The sequence below is a fragment of the Perna viridis genome, chromosome 3 (assembly GCF_037379345.1).
Source record: "Perna viridis isolate PV_CMFRI_1.1 ecotype Kerala chromosome 3, ASM3737934v1, whole genome shotgun sequence".
Taxonomy (NCBI): domain Eukaryota; kingdom Metazoa; phylum Mollusca; class Bivalvia; order Mytilida; family Mytilidae; genus Perna; species Perna viridis.
The window spans coordinates 350,741-371,245 of NC_142447.1; the positions used below are offsets into that span (position 1 = coordinate 350,741).

General features: G+C 34.1%; 1 protein-coding gene across 1 annotated transcript; it reads right to left on the reverse strand.

The window, feature by feature from the left end:
* Positions 1-4,325: 4,325 nt before the first annotated feature.
* LOC148620554 (uncharacterized) lies at positions 4,326-6,317 on the reverse strand. The gene has a single exon (XM_088574188.1). It carries the CDS (start codon positions 6,242-6,244, stop codon positions 4,553-4,555), a length of 1,692 nt encoding a protein of 563 aa, XP_088430314.1. The 5' UTR covers positions 6,245-6,317; the 3' UTR covers positions 4,326-4,552.
* Between the last annotated feature and the right edge of the window lie 14,188 nt (positions 6,318-20,505).

The following is a 20,505-nucleotide window of genomic DNA, read 5'->3' on the forward strand; positions in this document are numbered from 1 at the left end:
ATTGGAATTTCACTATGACACTGAATAGACTGGCGACAATCTCATCCACTAATAACAAAGAGATGAAACAACATATAGAACTAATACATCATAAGATTAAACTACTACACCGAACAAGTTAATTCAGCCCTCAGTGTTAACACTAATATCACATTAACCGACAATTCGAAAGGGATTAGTATCTTAAAACACCATGTATTGTATAACAGACTTGAACTAGCTAACTTTTGGTGGATTTGGATAGCTCCTAGCTTAGCCTTTAAGACTCATCCATGTCAAATTAGGGGCAAATCTTGTAACTCGGTAGAACGCGAAATACATGGGACTTTAGTTCATATCATTCACAATGCATTATATAACGGAGTTGAATGAATAAATTTAAACTGCTTATTTTTTTTAAATAACCCGCACTTAGCCTTCGAGTTTTCCGAGTTCATATTACAAAGAATATTTATCACACTGATGAATATATATATATTATGGATAGTCATCAGGACGTCTTTTAAATTTTAATTTTTATAAAGACTTGAAATTTAAAACAGTACATGAATCATCTTGTCGGTCTGTGATACAAAATCACGAAATGTCAGTATATAGTAATAAACATAAAAGTGGGTGTGTGTGAGTCATTAACGCCTTTTCTCCACTTCAAAAAAATTTCTTGTCGTAAAATTGTGCATCACACATGACTCTCACGAATACTGCACATAAATCTAACCGGTTTAAAATTCATAATTTATAGGATTGTTAACAGCCTATCTATAATGTTAACAATTCTCAAACTGCAAATCTCAGATTTCTAAAAGTGAGCAGTACTTAGTCAAATTTTGTTATTCAATTAAATTCTTATTTGCGCAATGTTGATATTCCGGTTTATATTTCCGGTATGTACATACTTTAAGCAATTTTTCGTTGATATTTGATAAAATTTTCAGTACTAACAAAAAAGTTGTGGCTTCTCAAGAAATGTCTGAAGTCAATATTTCCCGCGTTTGTTGAGAAAACTGCATGCTCCAACGTAATTCTTTAATGAATTGGCAATTTCTTCTATGAAATCATGAAACTTTGTCATTGTACATGCACTTATGAACATATATATTTCATTGTTCATGATTTTTACAATTTAAAACGGATAAAATTCGAACAATTTTCACTTTTTTAACTTTTCGAGCGTTTTCCGTCGATCGGAACATGGGGGAAATGTATATTTTCCCCTAAATAGGTAACCAGATCCGGACACTTAAACTCATCTCTGCAATTAATTACTAGTAGGGAACATGTAAACGGAAGTGGCAATGAAATAGAATGAAAGTAAAGAACGGAGTCATAAATATTTTTCATATTGGAAAGTGCAAATGAGCAAAAAAGGGAAAGACAAAAAACTAATTAAAGGACAATAAGAATAAAAAGACAGTATAAAAACGTAGGTCTCGTAGAATCATCAATGAGCGGCTTTCTAATAGGGTGTGTAAATGTAATAACGTATTTGAAACTTTTTATAGCTTTGTCATTACTTTGTAAAAGCTGTAAAACATTTTTTTTTCTTTTCCAGAACATATGATGAATGAAACTAACAATGTTCACCCCACACATACAGCCGCCCGGTCCTCATCGATGCAATCCCCTGTTTCTATTTTGGACAGGGCATGTTTAGTGCGAGTTAATTAATATTCATATTCAGGGTTAAATTCCACGCTGTGGTACACATGCATGTACAAATTTCATATAACACTAATTATCACTTTAATTATTCATTTTGGATTTTCTAAGAAATGTTTAAGATGTTTTGAATTACTTCATCACCTGAATATAACAGACATACTGCTGCTCGGACGTTAAACCCCAATAATCAATCATCAATTACTTAAAATATAACACTACCAATCATATATAATTATTGCTTATTCGCTATACTGAACACGTTTCAAGGAGCGAGCATACATCTATTGGTAATTCCCCTCTAACGGCGAAACGATGAGTGTTGCCAACATTGAGTGATAAACGTCGAATTCCGACGTTACCGTGTATATGTTGCAATAGTGTGCGTAACGTCATTCCATCAAATACACTAAACACATCTGACCTTTGTTGGTGTTGACACCCTTTTGAGCATTCGAAATTGATATCTCTTCTCGATCAACTCGAATCTTGTTACAGGAAATGATTTCAAGGGTATAACTAGTGAATCAATTTCCAAGTCTTTTATAGACCTTAGAATGGATTGACATGTCAAAGTATATACCTTGTATACCAAAGTAAATAGTTATAGAACAATTGGAACACCATGTCTGTCCTCCCGATAGTGGTCGCTCCAGATCTGTTAAGATGATATAGTAAACACACGGTTTGCTCGATATAGATTGCATACATTCGCGTTCGTTCGGGCACTTTAAAATCGACAATGAAAAGTGAGACCAGGACAAGAATCGAAGGTATGAATTAAATGACATACATTTATAAAAAAAAAAAACAAAGACAAAAAAATAACAACCAAACAAAACAAAAATAAAAGACTAAAATGTAGAGAAAAAAATAGACGAGGAGCCATGAAATATGAACCTGGTGTACCGATAATGTAATGATTGTAAGGAGACCTCGCCTGGTCCGAAGGACCAATTGAGCTATTTCTATCACTTGGTGTCGGTTTTCGTTAATAATCTTTCATAACTCGTCTCTGAAACTTTGGACCAATTAGAACCAAATTTACTATGACTGCTCTTAAGGACATTCTGCCTATAACTGATTTGGGGATTTTAAATCCTCGACAAACACGACCGCCGTTACTAAAATGGAAAATAAGGGTCAAACAGCAGTTTTTCGCATGTACATGCATCTCCAAAACCGTTAGGTTTAGTCAAATTCTGACTGCAGTAAACGTTTTCAGCATTATTAGACCTGTTGGTTGTCAAATTTCCGTGTAAACCTGTTAAGCAATTTGGAGTTATCCTTTTTCGACATTTTTTTTTTTTGTTTTTTGTTTTTTGTTTTTGCTTTTTATGCTATTTATTTCAAAATCTTCTCTTCTGACACTACTTGATCAATAAGAAGTAAACTTGGTATAACTGTTCCTTACGACTTTCTGCCTAGATATGAAGTGGAGATTTTTGATCTGGCGAAAAACGTGGCCGCCGTTACTAAAAACTGCAAAATTCGCAAATAACTCAAAAACAGTCGGGTTTAGCCAAACTCCGGTAGGGAGTAAAACTGTTCAGCATGATGGGACGGATTTCCAGAAAGATCCGTTGACCGGATTTCATGCACTTACATGTATGGGTCCTGAAATGGATTGTTTTCTCCCGAATTTGAAACTTCCAACTTTGAAAGTAATCTTTTCTGAAACTACTGGGTGAACTTGGCAAAACTGTACCTTAAGATATCCTCAATAATCTGGATGTGGGGATTTTTAACTTTTTAACGCATTTACTAAAATAGACCACAGAGGTTAAGTAAGATTTTTGCGTATAAATCCAAAATGTTTGGGTGTAGTTAAAACCATGCAGACTTATCAGTATATTGAGATGGACTTATGCTGAAATTTTCAAGAAGATCTGTCCGATACTGCTGAGTCATGTTTGGTTCTCTTATCCTATGTAACACTAATCACATTATGTTAATGGTTTAGCATGTTTCATATATTTTTTTTTCTGTTGTTAGCTCACCTGAACCAAAATAATCATGACCGCGAGATTTATAATCTGAAAATGGGTGGAAAACTAAATGTTCTATATTGGTTAAATGATTATTATGACAATAGTACAGTAGTGTCAAGAATCCATTTTGAGTTACTGCTTTAGGCCAGAAACACTATTTTTGACCAGAAGAGCGATACAGGCTCTCTAGAGCCTCTTGGTTCTTTACAGGGTTTAGCCAAATCTTACAAATGTTGAAAACACGTGCTTTATATGTACATGTACATGACTGTTCAAAAACAAAAAATCCCCGTGGCAATAGTAATTTCAAATTTCTACATTAACATTTATATGCGTTTGTTAAGAAAATGAAATGAAATTTTCAGTGATCAGTTTTCTGAATCCCCATATCAAAACATCTACAATGAAATAAGTAGTATTATATAGAAGTTTGCTGGAGGTTATAAATGTGAACACCAAAAACGTGACACTTAAATATCTAGACTTTCTCGGGTTTTCCAATATCGAAAATGTATATTACAATACATGAAAGAAGAATTTAAAAAGTAGTTTCATATGTGTTATGACACAATATCATGCTTGGTTTAGTATGTAAGTATATATACAGTGAATATACAACAATTAAATGGCAAGACTCCCATTCTTATGATAACTATATAGCTACAACACGTTCAATCATTTTCAGATTTTAACTTCGTTTCATAAAGCAAAATGGATTTAACAATGTCAATTATTCAGGACAAAATATAAATCTGATATTCACAAGCAGCATTCAGAAACCTGGCTTATCAATTAAGTAAATTAAATGTGCATGTACAATAATTTCCAAACGCTTTAGTTTCAAAAAATATTCATTAATTCCTATTGTATAAAATACAAGATATATACATATGAGGCCCGAATTAGTATTTCACAATTTTGGTGGAATAAATTTGTCCCTTCAGACCAGAACTTGGTGGGGGACCTGTCCCTATCCACAGCTGGTCGTAACTGTCGACCGCTAAACTATGGGGGTGCGAAATGTTCAATTCGAGTGTGGATAAGTTTTGAATGAAAATTCCATTTCTATCCAAAATGTGCAAAGAATGGTTTTCAATATCGCAGATAACCGTCTCACCATGTCTCGTGCATCGAATGTCAGTAGGTCGGAAAGCTTTGAATTTCGTATTGTCAGCGAAACCGGAATATCGAAATCTGACTTCTCCTTTGGTATCTATAGCAAGAATCCGTCCGGTTACTGGGTCGTATTTATCGATCACAATGAGCAAATTGTTCACTTCATTTAAGTGACAACGGTAAGGAACGGTAAAAAGACGAATTCCTTTCGGATCAAATTCGTAATCGGCGTTGATATCGCCTTTTATCGACAACTGAACAACCGTCCGCCTACTGTCGGCGTCCATGTTTTGGCTGTCCTTGTCGACAAGACCAACAAATATTTGATTTTGAGATGTAATGTGAACACAGGTCGGAAACATTGGCGAAAAATCTTTGATGGTATACAAATTGCCAGTTTTTGAAAGAGATTTCAGGCTCTTGTTTTGAAAATCCGTAATGTATAATAGATTTCCATCCGTAGAAGAAGTGAAATCATAAAATGTCATGGTGAATTCATTTAGCGGGTATGACAGTCGTGAAAGGCTTACCAGTTGAATTGTTCTGTGCTTTACCCCACCAATACACATTTCGTTGGGACCACATGGCATAATAACCGACACAATACGTAATTTGGTTGTCCCATACCTGCTCACCAATTCCAAATGAAAATTCACCGACTTTGCGGCTGCAGATAACGTGTAGTTTAGACAGCCGATATCCTTACCGACATCAGTCGACTGTCGTCCGCTAGTTTGTAATACAATCTTTTCCTCGAATGGCAAAGCCGACTTGTACTTTTCAAGTTGCTGTTTAGTTTCGTTGAAAACGGTTCGAAGCCCAACTTGGTCGTCTTTATTTATTGTTGACACAAGTTTTTCTTTAACCTTAACAAGTTTAGCACCTTCTTTTCCAACTCTTGATTTTGCTTCTTTGACGTGTTTTTCCTTTTCTTTGTAGAACTTATCAATGTCGCAATGAAGTTCTTTCATTCTAGCTTTGCAAGAAAGAATAACTTCTTCACATCGCTTCTGTACTTCTTTTTTCATTGCCGTCTTTTCATCCGTTAACTGTTTTTTACTCTCAAAAGATGCAGGCGATGCAACTACAGCATTGATTTTAGAAAGAAGGTGTTTGATTTCGGTATTAATGTCCTCTACATGGTCGGCTGGATTTTCCAGATTATGTCCAATATGTTCCATCAGCGTGTCCTTCCTTTTAATCTTGACTTGACAAGTTTTACAAAACACATGTACATCACCAAATCCCTTTTCTCTGATCAGAGACAGAAGTTTCAGTTTCTGATCATCTATTGAACCATTCGGTAAACTCCCTTCCGGTACAATAATATGGTCTTTAGTTACAGCGAACCTCTCGTGAAGAGCTTTACAACCATGGCACAAGTTTTCTGAACAGTCAAGACAATGCCACACTATAGGATCCCCCTTTTCACATATTTTACAAGGTAGTTTGACTTGCTCTACCCTCAGGGAAGACATGCTAACTGAACTGCAAGTTTAAAGTCAATTTATCACATAAATACCCTTTAGTCACTGGACCGTTTGACTGTAAACACTGTCTGGGATAGGTTAACAATTCGATAGCCATTTAAATTCATTCGGAACTTCCATTATTGTAGGTGTTCGATTACCAGTCATGGGTGAGAGGTTCAAAGAGGTATACTGAACGTCTAATCTGCTTATTTACTTATAAAAACTAAGTGATGTGGCTTAATTAATAAAAAGAAACGTTTAAACTCAAATCCTTTGTACTTATATTACTCGAATTAAAATGATTCATACTAACACTCATTGGATGAAAACCCAAAATTAGGTATTAAATTAAGAAATACTCAATTTCTTTAATCAAGTGTGGCCTAACATTTACACATGAGAATCTCAGAAGTGCTGTTACAAAATTGTAGCAATGAAAATTTAGTGAAATTGAAGACTCGGAGGTCCAGGTAAAAAGGTGTAGTTTATGAAAACCTAGGGAGACATAAACAAGAAACTCAAATGTCCAGTTGAGAGGAAGCAATGAAAACCTCGAGCAACATTAAAAACTCAGTATTTAAGATCAATATAAGGACTTCGGGCGACATTAAAAACCTCAGAAAACTCAAACGTGTTACAATGAAAACCTCTGGTTACATTTAAGACTCAGAAAATTCAAACGTGTTACAATGAAAACCTCGGGTTACTGACTCAGAAGATCAGGTACAAAGGTAAGCAATAGCGTAAAAAACGATTTCATTGGGAAATATATACGGCAACGCTACATTAAGATATAACCAAGAAATATGAAAATATGATATGTGGTATGATTGCCAATGAGACAGCCAACCAACAAAAGTCGAGCAACAAACCAATAAACTTCTACAGGTCGCCACATGTTCTTCCATGATGGACAAAACCCATACCACAAAGCAAGCTTTGAAAGGTCCCAACATAATGAAGTGAAAATAATCATAAAAGACGAAAACGGACCTAATCTGCACAAAAAATAACAACAAAATACGTAAAACGAATAACAATGAATATATGAAAAACAACGCAAATCGCTAGAGTTCAGGTTTTTGACTTGGTACAAGCACATTAAGTATGTGGCGGGGTTTAACATCTTTGTGAGTGTTCAAACCCCCCACCCCACCCCTAACCTGGGACAGTGCTAGAAAAATACAACAAGAAAACGCAGTATTAAAATCTGTTTAATTCGTTAATTCAATTTCTGTAATCTAGTTCAAAATCAAAAAGCAGCTGATAAGCACATCTTGTTTACTCAAACAGGAGTATTAATAAAACACGTCCAACAGGATTTAGAGAAAGCATATCATAGACAAAGTCTTCGTGCCAATACCAAGATAAAAAAGCAATGACATTCACATGGCACATTAACATAATTAGTGTTATGTTGGATTCGCTAATATTGAAATTTGTGAAAGAACTATGAAACGCCACCCACATACTAAAAACATGGAATATAGTACCTTTGTAAAGAACTTATAAATTCAATAGATCGTACAGTTATCTATGTATAACTACAGGATTTATTGAAAACATGTACTGAAATGTATGAATATTCTTACATATTTTGACGGAATTCACCTGGTCTGCCTAGTTCCACCTACCTACCTCCTCCCCCCCCACACACACCTCGTGGCACCCACCTACCCCTCCCCCCACACACACACCTCGTGCTACCTACCCCACCACACTCACACACCTCGTGGCACCTACCCCCTCCCCCACACACACCTAGTGACAATACAAATCAGTTAGATATCACTACATACGAAAAGTAATTACTTCAAGAATTTTGATGCGAACAAAGGTGGGGCTAAGAAGTTCCGTAAAGATTTTTCTGCCCAATGTTCTGAGCGAAAGAGAAAGGGTGAGTACTTTCAACTGAAACGAAAATATTCTTTTAATGTTCACAGAAAATACAAACATGCAATTTATGTGCTTGAGCTGACCATTAAAATTTTCCATTTTCAAGTTAAAATCTAGAAGGTTGTACAGTGGTAATACACGTATGTTATGAAGTTCACAATCTATATATGTAATGAAGCCTTAGAGGATATAATGAAACCCTAGAGGATGTAAATAAATGAAATCCTAGTGGATGTTATGAATAACTAGTGGATAAAATGAAGCATTAGAGGATGTAATGAAGTCCTAGAGGATGTTATGAATTCCTAGAGGTTGTCATGAAGCCCCAGAGGATTAATGAAGTCATAAAGGATGTTATGATATTTTAGAGGATACAACGAAGTACTAGAGAATTTTATGAAATTCTAGAGGATGTTATGATGTTCTAGTTGATAAAATGAGGTCAAAGAGGATGTAATGAAGTACTAGAGGGTGTGAAGAAGATAATGTTCATAAAAATGATCACCAAACGTTTACGATAGTTTAATTTAGTACTTAGTTATTTACACGACCTTGTTATTATGTAATTACTGTTTCAAATGTATAAGAATCGAAAGTACACGCTCGGTGAGGATAAATTGTTGGAAATTTAAACCACTGACTACATATATCAAAGTTCGACAGGGTTTAACTGTAAGTAATTTTAATCAAAAAATTCTTTGTGTGGTAATTTTGTAAAATATATCATTGAAATACAACAAAATACAACTGTAAAATGAAATGCAAAATTGAAAAAAAATATTGAAAAATATTGAGAAAAAAGAATGACGTATTTTAAAGTTAAACGTTTTAGAGTATCTTTAACTCCAAAAAGAGATATTGGGTGTACACAACTTTAAATGAAAGTAAGTATTATCAAATAAAATAATTCAGCGTGAGAAAGGATGTGCTCCATGTTAATAATATATAGAAATTTAAAATGATTATTCATCGTTATTACTCTGTGACAAAAATGTAACTTGGCAAAGGTTCTTCAAAGCTTGTAAAAAGCGATCGTAACAGTCAAGTGTTCAAATTGTTATCGACAACATATTTGTCCAGTGTCCTTCACTCCTTTGAGGCTGACTAAGCGGATGATTTTAAAACATATTAGACTTCTTAAAATAAGGCTTCTTATATTGCTACAAGGTAAAAGTCATGTAACAAAAGTTTTATGGTTGTCATAATGAATCGTTATGGTGTATTCATCTGCACCAAGAGAACAAATATGTATACTGTGTCATAGTTTCCTCCTTTCGCGTACACCGGACATTTTACGAGGAACTCGGTATAAGTTTCAAAAACAGAAAAAAAATAGAAGACGATCACCTTAACTGTGCACATGACATATGCTGCCAATTTAAGTAGAGTTTCTCACTTACCTTTATTTCTATGTTCATGCTATTTTGGTTATTTCATGTTCTTTGTAAATTGTGTGTTTATTTTCTTAGGTTAACCGTTATCTCTTGATAATGTTAATTACTCACCACCATTCGATTACAAGTTCCCTTGATTTCTTTTAAGCTTATGTCAAGTAAAAAAAGTAATTGTGGTGTGAACCAAAAAAAAAAAAACGAATTGGAACGATGCACTTCTCCTTTTCAGAGGAGTTAGGTTTGGTTGTACTCGGTAAACGACCGTACAGATCATTCTCTCTCTGAGGAGAGGTGGGGTGGGGGGAAAATTCCTTCTTAGAGAGGATTTATTTCCGGTGTATTTGATAAACTATGATTTGATTAAATAAGGTATAACTTTTTCTTTCTGAGAGAAGTTGCAGTGAGGTATACTAGGTAAACCGAAAATGAACTAATTTACGTTGTTTATTTATTCTGTTTTGAACCATAACTGTGCACATCGATTCGAAGTTGCTGTGCTATTCCATGTAAGAATGGAGGAACGTGTTCAGTAGCGTGTACAGTCAACGCTGCTGACATTGGCTATACAGGAACGTGTTCCGTAGCCTGTATAGTAAACGCCGCTGACACTGGCTATACGGGAACGTGTTCCGTAGCCAGTACAGTCAACGCTGCTGACACTGGCTCTACGGGAACGTGTTCAGTAGCCTGTACAGTCAACGGTGCCGACACTGACCATACGGGAACGTGTTCATTAGCCGGTACTGTCAACGGTGCCGACACTGGCTATACGAGAACGTGTTCCGTAGCCTTTACTGTCAACGCTGCTGACACCGGCTATACAGGAACGTGTTCTGTAGCCGGTACTGTCAACGGTACCGACACTGGCTATACAGGAACGTGTTCAGTAGCCTGTACACTCAACGCTGCCGACACTGGCTATACAGGAACGTGTTCAGCTGCCTGTACAGTCAACGCTGGCTATACGCGGTCTTATTTACCTGCGCAGAAATAAATTGTTTTTTTAGATAAGAAAACAAACATGAAATAGAAGAACAGATGTTTTGGCCATCTTAAACCTAGAGTACTTGTTATTTTTTCTTCCAATTTGGTGTTTTTTTTATTTGTATTCTGAATTAAATTCTAAATTTGTTTTTAGTCTTTTAAGTACTCTCTCGACCTTTGAGAGCTTAACATGTGATGGATTAGGAAGAAATGAAGCATCGATTTTAAGTTCATGTTATCATCCATAAAATATCAATACTTAGAGGTATATAGTTCATGATATATTATATGCAATGCAAAACACTTCCGGTTCTCAAATCAAATTTCTGTTAACTAACTGTTTTTTCTTTAAAATGATTACATTCTTTCTTTAGTCAGCCAAACTAGGTTATAGGTTTTTTTTCACAGTCTGTTTACACTCAAAGATGAAGAGCAAATAAAAACTATTAAGAATGCATGAGTAAAACAGAGAAGTACTATGGTTTTTAGTTAAATCTGCTGAGATGATGACCAAATAAAAAGTACAGCCCCAAAACGATAGGACAAAAGAAAAAAAACACATGTCATTAAACACAAAAAGTTTATTTTAAAACTTGAAAAATTCGATCAGGTTCTTATCTCGATTTTCAAGTTTTAATTACTTCAAGAAAAAAATATTGATACTGAGGAATGGTTAAATTTTTTTGTTTCTATTGTGTAGAACAAAACATCTTTCTTTAAATTTAATTGCGAAATATATTCCGCATAGACTTGCATATATAATGAAAAAAGAAAAATATATCAACCATTTGTAAGTGAAAGGTTCATATGCAGTAACAGATGTAAAATGTTGACGAGTGAAGTAATTATACTGAATGGATTCATTCTTTTGACGATGAAGACTCTGCATGGTCAGATAGTAAAATTTAAGTTGTCTTCATACAGATATATTGCTCACTGATGAACATTTTGTCTGCGATGACTTTTTATGAGCAACTCAAGCTGGCGTTTCTAGATAAGCAGATGACGCTTACCCGAAAGGAAAGGGTGTCCTATGTTAACGACATCACTGCAGATCAATATACAAATTTATTCCAATGAGAGGACTTGTAAAAGTATGTTCCATGTTAACGGTGACAGGACAGATCAGTAAATAAATTTCTCCCACTGAGGAATTGGAATAGGGTGTCAAATGTTTACGGTAACAAGGCAGATCAGTATACAAACTTCTCTAATTGAGAAGCGCCTAGAATAAGCGCTAACAAGGATAGCGTAGTACTCAACCTTCTCATTCTGCGAAAAATTGTAATGAATGTATTGTGACATCCTGAATCAGCATATAGAAAAAAAAAAACCAAGTAAAAGCATCTTAACCTGAACAAGGTATATAACAATCCACCAATCATAGATAAGCAAATTAAGAAGTATATAGGAATTGACAAAGAAAAGATAACATAATAAAACTATATCGGAACTGACATTGGTGAACGAATTGAAGTTTATAGAAATTTCCAAAACACTTTTATAGACTGCGATGTTTATAAAAAAAAATTATGAAATCGCGTGAAACATTTTAGGAAAATAAACAGGCATATTGGAATCATACACAGTTCCATCCCTGTTGAAATAAAACAAGAAAAAAAATATGTAAGTATTAGAATTTTCTTTAAATTCCGGATACACCTAATTAATGTGCCTGTATAAGATTCGATTTATACATTTATACATTTAATCAGAAATGTGTACTTCGACCAGTAGCTGCTGTCCCAGTCCATGTAAGAACGGAGACACATGTACAACAGCACAAATTAACTACGCCGCTGACACTGGTTATACCTGTTCTTGTTCTCTTGGGTACACAGGAGTTAACTGCAGTTCAGGTAATAAGACAAAGTAATACAAATTAAGATAGAAATAATCAGAAAGAAAAAAGGGAAAAAAACAACAACAACCCTAAAACAAAACGCGCACACATACACAAAATGACAAAATACATGCTAACAAACACTTAAAACATAAATAACTGTTGAACTTAATATCATCCTTTTGACAATACTTCTTGGTCTCGTTACTTTTACTCTGGTTTTGTCCAAAGACATACCCTAATTTGTACCTTAGGCACTGTTACTGCTTCATTTAGCAAAGTCTTGTATTGATTTCAAATTGCTTTTTCATTCATGTTTTAAAACCATTTACCAGAAATAACAGAAAGCTTTGTTTTGAAAATTAAGATAACCAGATATTATATGTGTCTTGCAGTTCCAAAAATGGTTTGTTAGTATTTTTTTTTATTTTCCAATTTCTGTTTCACTGTAGAGTATGTTCTTTTTTTACTTTAATCGTGGATGTTCATTTTATTGTAAACCAGTACCATCAGTGACGATATATAAAACATACCAGCAGCAAATGAATCTACAATAAATGTATTTATGGCACCAACGACATCGACGACCCCTAAGACATCAATGGTATCAAGAACATTAACCCGTTCAACGAAACCTAGGACATCAACATAAACAAAGACAAAGATACCTTCGGCATTAACGGCTTCTAAAACATCAATAATATTGACGAAATCCCTGACGTCATTATCAATGGCATCATTCACATCAAATGTATGTTGGACCTCAAAAGCATCAACAACATCTATGGCACGAAGCACACTGGCGGCAACATCAACAACCACATCATCATCGATGTCTACGGCATCATCAACATCAACAAAACAAACAGCATTAACAGCATCAAAAGGTTTAATTACATCAATGGCACTTACAACATTCATGGCTTCATCAATATCAGGTGAAAATTGCTGCATATATCCAATGCACTATCAATTGGAAGAGGAGTATTATACTGAACTAATCAAAACGTTAAAATTAGATAAGACAACATTATCAGCATTTCAACTGAAGAGAAAGAGCGCTTCTGATATAAGGCGGTCATCGTTTTATCTTTGATGCGTTAGTATTGTGTTTCTCGCTGGTCTTTTCATTGTCATTCTCGATCTTGCTCCAGCTTTTGGAAATACAAAAAAAAGAGAAAGGCCAAGTTTGATTAAAACGTTCCGAATTGCATGATTTTTTTAATAGTAAACGTTAAGCGTTCGAAGAAAGAGAGGTTATCTTTGCTTTCCTAATAAAGAAACACAAACAAATTCCCTTGTTCGCTTGGATTTGAAAGTATTTGTTTACTTCCTTGGTTCCCTTGATTACTCTTTCCTTTGATATAGAGCATTCCACTGTATTACATAGAATTGTGAATGATTATAATTTAAGCGATTATCTACATACTTTAAAAACGGGTAATTACAAAAAAAAATTAAAATTATTATAAATGGTTATGAATGGTATGCATTATGAAAGTGAATAATCTAATATTCTGGCTTTGCTGTTTGAAATACTTAATGACCATCATAAGGAACGTACCTAGGATTAAGAATCAATTGTTATCTTTCTTAAAATGCGTTCATTAAAGTTTTTTTTCAACCATTAAATACGCCAATGAATTATAACATATTCATCTTTATGAGCTCAGTTGCACCAAAAGTCATTTGACGCCCGTCGTCTATCGTCTTTTAACTATTAAAAAAAATCACCGCTGAAACGGCAAATTAAAAGATGCTTACTATTTTTTACCGTCGTTCTCAAAATATTTGGTTTCAAAATTGTATCCAACATGGAAGACCACTCCTTTTCCGACCTATCGACCTTGAAAGGCAAAAATGACGCACTTGCAGTTTGTGTCCAATATCAGTTTTTAGTGGAGTCCGAGTTGCTCATTTGCTTTTGTTGCTTTGTGTGTATGATTTTAGTTACTTTGTGTTCTTTGTTGTATATGTCTGTTTCCATGTCTGGACTTTGTTCCTGGACTGCATTATTTTGATTACCTTTACAACCTTGGTTCCCTTGATAACTCTTGAAAACCATTACTATAGAAAGGTAATTAATCGATGAAAAAATTCTTATAATAAGTGTGATAGTGTGTTTTATTTTGTTATTATGTATTATTAATTTGCTATATATATTTATGTAATAATTGTAATGTTTTCATTATGTATTCTAATTTTACCGGCTTATATCGTTAGTAACACATGGCAGGTAACCATAGACTTTTGGACACGGACAATATAGGAGACGGCGACGTACGACCCTGCTGGATTTCCATAGTTTTGATTTCGACTTTTTCCGAGTACTTCGGGTATCTTCGTCTCATGGTTGAGTTGGTCGCACTGTCTAGACTTTCTGATTGGCTGTTACTTTTTGGCGGTTTATTCTTCTCATGTAATATAATTTTGGGTACTTGTTCTTGTGTTGTCGAAGAGTTCGCATCGAAACCTTTAATTGCATTATTTTGGACTTCACCATTTTTTAGAAAGTATCGAGTCAGGTTCGTTACTTACTTGCATGTACATATCTTGCATAGTTTTGTTCATATTTGCCGCACTATACTATTTAATTGTTATGGAAGTCTGGTATGAATGCGTGCGTAAATGATGAACTGGTTTGTTTAATTAATCCAGTATTCCTCTCTTTCCCTACGATAGCTTTTACTTACGATGGGATTGGTTGTTGGATGGTAAATTTTTTCGAGAATCCGAACATTCATAGAGAGGACTGAATGATCTTTCGATTAAAATGTTGATAAACTGTCAAGAGTTTAGTGGTATTAATTCCCGAACGATGACCGCACATTCGTTTGTTTAATCTGTCTTGTGTTTCACTGACATATACTAAACTGCATAAGTTGCATACTAATTCATATATGAAGTAAATCGATTTGCAACTTAAGTCATCGTGACTTCTTGTGTGAAAAGTTTTGTTTGTTAGGGTACTAGTGAAGAAAAAGTCCGCTTTTAGAATGTTGCATGTTTTGCAACTTTTAAAATCACATTTTGATATATTTCAATGTGGTTCGTCATCGTTGTAGTCAAATATATCATTGAAAGTGATAGAACATGGTCTGATTACTTTGAAATAGTAGGATTTGGTACTTGGACGTGTGATAGGGTACTTTACGAAAATGAATGGAATAAAGCAGATATACCGTTTTGAGCATCTACACGGCTCTTTCTTTTGTCGAGTTGCCATTTTGATTACGATATGTACATGGAATTTACACTCTTGTAAAAACAGTCATCGCTGAGGCAATTAAAAGTGAACAACCAATCATAATGCACGAAAAATGCATATGCTAATTAGATTGGAAGTAATACACACCAGTCGATGTACATGCCTGAGACTTGCACTAACCCAATGAGATCAGAACAGCTCATGTAGGAGAGAGAATACGCTAAAAAAGGACTGTAATTTTACTGAACATACAATAAAACAGCTTTTTCTCCTTTCAATGTATAAGACTATCATTGGTTTGCGCAGCTCTTTATTTTGAATAGTAATTTAATTCAAATTTATATGTCAATAAGTTAAATGGACTCTACAACTTTCAATCTATGATGTTTCTTTTTCAGTCAAACAGTCAGGGCATTTTATTGTTCACATATACAGCAGTATTGAAGAGACTGATATCCAGTTAATTGTTGTTCATTTATTTTGTTCTGATATTGTTAATGTTCAAGAATATTGCATATTTAACATGTGTCACAGTAAAGGCGGGATGAGGCAAGAAGAAGGGATGGATCACTACATCGTACGTTTACAAATATGAATTAGGGTACGTTACTTCTGTGTTTTGCTACAAAGTATTTTGGTCTCATCCGAATGTACCAGATGGACTGGGTTCCTGAACTGTTCCCAATTCGGAGCTTAGGCGTTCTTCTTTCTTTTTCCATACGTGTATCGCATACCAAAGAGTTCTTGGCGGAAATACTTGAAACGTATATGGGTCGATGTTCTACTACGTCTCTCTGTTGTGTGGTACATTGATCTAAAGGATTTTGGTTTTTACTGACGCCCACTTAAACATGGGCAAGCCATTTTATGCACGGCGGTCCGTTACCATCACCTTACTACATCCTGCCTGTCTTAAAAAAATGAACTGTGACCTTGACATCCACTGTATAGAGATGGTCTTTATTATAGTAATTTATAATTACTCACGTCAAGAAAGTGAATTATAATGTAACATTTACAATTGTATTCATGTTGCACCTAGAAGTGCATGTACATGTATGCACTGATAAGCTTCAGACAATGTAATAATCAACTGCATTGATTCGGTCTTGCTGGTGCATATGTGGTGTCTCGGATTAACTAAACATTGTATAACTAAATAAATGTAAATCTATGCTGTTAATGTAATGTGACACTTTAATAACATTGAGCACCGGTAAACTTATATTTATAGTAATGTCAACATCCAACAAAATTATCTAAAATTGACTTTCTATTTAGATTTGCCTCACATATGACCTTCATAAATAAATTACGAAGTTCAGTCGTTATCGTAACCAATAAACATTGTTCAACAACTAGGAAATACTTTCAAAATACGAACACCCTTAATTTGCACCCAAAGCCTTCATAAAAACTTAATGCGCATTAATTGGGAAAGAATAAAGTATACCTTGAAAAAAAGGGACTTATTGTTATCTTTATTAAACAGTCGTAAAGTGCTGGAATATGTAAGAATCAGGCAAAACTAATGAATCATGTCAATAAAAACATACACACACAATGTGGGCACATACTGTATGATAATTGATTGATTGATTAATTGATTTAGCCTTTCGTGGTTTTTTCAACCATGAATCAACCACTGCCTGATTTTTAGAGAAATTAGCACAAAAAATGATTACATTATTTTTCTATTTGGGACATTCTATCTGAGTAATCAAACGGGCGAAGAATAATAAATCATTTTAAAGTTTATCACACCCAATATGGAATTATAGTGAAAGTCACAACAATTTACTCTATTAACTGCAGATTTTTCTGATAAGTGTGATACAAAAAAAAAAGACACCCACATTCAATGAAAACAGCAAAACAATATTTGGAAGATAGTCAAGTAAACGTTTCATTATAACCCAGGAAACAGTTATATTTAATGCTTTGTATAAGTATAGTTTTAAGGTAAAGTTGCAAACTCAACTTATTTCATATGAAGAGAACCTGTATATATCACAGACTGTTCTTAACCTAATGATATCTGTAGTTCCAATGACATCTGTAGTTCCAATGATATTGTATAACCACAAATTCACTGTATTAATCAAGTGAAATATTTTTATGGCCCTTTTGTCGAGTATTATCCATAGTTCTAGGTTGAGATCATACTAGACCGGTATTAATTTAGCGGTATACCTTTTTGATGATAGAAGACCAAATCTACAAAGCTTCTATCTGACACGTGTACTGTTCTAGTTGTAACAAAGAGAAGTGCTGAGATAAAGATATAAAAGCTGGGAATTAACAAATAAAACGCCTCCAAAATTATACAAAACATGTAGATAAGCAATTATTAAGACATTTTAAAAGTAAAAAAAGTTAGAAATCTTTTGATTACACAACACTAAATGATTACTGCAAGTTGACTTCCGTTCGTGTTACCATTGATTTCTAATTCTCAAGACATCAACATTATTGTTTACTAGATAACGGCATACAGCTTCTTCTTATCTTGAATTGGTTATCCATTATCCATTCCTTTGAAGCAACATTCTGGCGGCCCTAGTGTATTGAGGTTTTTCTTTCTCGGCTCAAATACTTTTTCACGTAGTTATTTCATTTGTAACCTAAGAAGAGAGCTCAGCGACTAACATTTAAACTGCTAAGGCAGGGGTGTGTTGCCCATAGAGTCATCATTTCAAAAGTTCTGAAGCCGTTATTACGAGCTGCCTTAAGATATGAGGTGTCCGTATCCAATTTGATCAGCCACATCTAACCATCATTAAAACTGATGTATGTTCAGATTTATTAAAATGAAAATTTTAAACGCATGTATGAACCTTGAAATAAATATGGCAAGTTCCATACCATTGTTATAGTAGTAGTCACATATTCGTTTCCTCCAGAGAAACTGAAACTGATACAGGGCCTACTAGGACAACAGTCATTTATGACCTTTGTCTTTGCCGAACCTTCCCTACAGCGCTAGTGTCCTGCAAGATAAAGGTAGGGAATACTCAGCAACTGAATGTGGTCAGTAGGGTTCGTTCTGTACATTTTAGAATATAGTAGTTGGTCCTCTATTGTCATATCTAGGAATATTTCAGAACATTTGTGTGTTTTGCATGCTGTGCTCCAAGAGAGTGTCGACACCAGCAACTATATTGATGCAGGGTCTTGCAATTGCAGATGGCATAACAGGACTTTGTCTGTATGGGTTTGCAACATATTATCCGCTTTGTGCATCTATTCTGTTACTTATCACACTTATATGTACAATACTTTCAAATGTGATAATCGTTGTTTTACTTTATAAAAGGAGAAAAATAAGGACAAGTCTGCGCTTGTCGTTGTATCAAAGAAGGTCACGCATTCTCATAATTAGCAGCATGAGCGTTTTTTATTAACCGAAATTCCACGTCTTTACTTAAACGGAAACGTTTTTGAAATATATCGTTCAAGTGGCTTGAATGATGACACCATATGGTCAAAGGTCACAGGCAAAACTGAAGCAAAACTGCATGAGGAAGCACATACTTACGCATTCTCCCTTAACTTGTCCCAACTTGTTACATCGAGTCGATCTGAAGGAAGAACAAAATGCTACAAACGTCCTTGGTCGTCTATTATGTCCAAAAAACTTGATTTGGGAAATCGAGCAGCTCTAATGGAACTAAAATCGTTATTTTTCTGGTGGAAAAAGTATTTCGCAAGTTGTACAAGTTCATGGTTAATATCAATAGGAATGTGAATGGAATGAGTCGTCAAATATTTAACAAACGAGATTGTTTGAATAGAAAATCTTTCAAACTTCTAAGAAATATTTTATCTAAAGTAAGGAAACAATGGATCTGGCAGATAAAGAAGAATTCACCGGAAGTGCCAGTACAGTTACTAGGTACCACGCCATTCAATGAAAACTTAAACTATACGATGGCAATCACAACGGATGCTGTCAACCTTAAACATTTTAAAATAGTACTTGAAGTTTTGAAAATATCAACTATTGTAGGATGTTTGTCAAATTTCATGATATATGTTATGTTAAGTAAGAAAGTTAGAAACAATATACTGCAAAAGATTCCCTGTTATGCCTCAACGGAAATTACAATCTCAAAGTAATCACAGGACACACAAAATTAAATCGGTTAGAACAATAATTTTTACAATTCCATTTTTTATTAAAACAACAATAATTTTGTCATATAAAATGAACTTAGTTGAATGACTGAAAAGAGGATAAAAGTAAACAAATGTTCTTTATATGATTGATTTTTTGTGTGTTTTTTTTTTACCTTTTTTATTTTTTTATGTTGTTGTTTTAATCTTGTTTAATGAGTTTTTTTTATTAAAGTATTAAAGATTATTCATTGGTTGTTAATTGTACTAAGATTACAAATTGTGTGTATTACAAGTTTTTACACAATTACACGATGGAAATAATGAAAGTTGAATGTAAAGTATAAATATTTGTAGTTTTTATATTTATTTTTTTGAAATCTTAAAAAATGTTCAATGCTACAAACTTCCAAAATGCGATTCACATTTTTTTATTTCCTTTATACAGAAAGATAGTTTGTTTTTTAAAGATCAGATTGTTTTTTCGTTCTTTATTCATAAAATATTTAAGTTAGTAAGTTACAGTAACCATTTTATGTAAAAATAACAAAATATAATTCACTGCTAAACACAAGCTCACTTGTGCAGATTTGATGTGCAATTTTTCCACAACAACATTACACAAGTGCACTAAAACTTGTGTAGGACTATTTTTGCGTATGTTCTAGGATATCAAAATAATAGGTATTTTACCTTTGTGACAATTACTTAGTGTAGAGTAGCAGAGCAAAATGTTCTTCAACCTCTGAAATACTTACTTAATTTAGAGTAGCAAGATAATAACTCTACGACATCTGCAACAGTTACTACATGTAGAGTGTAGCAA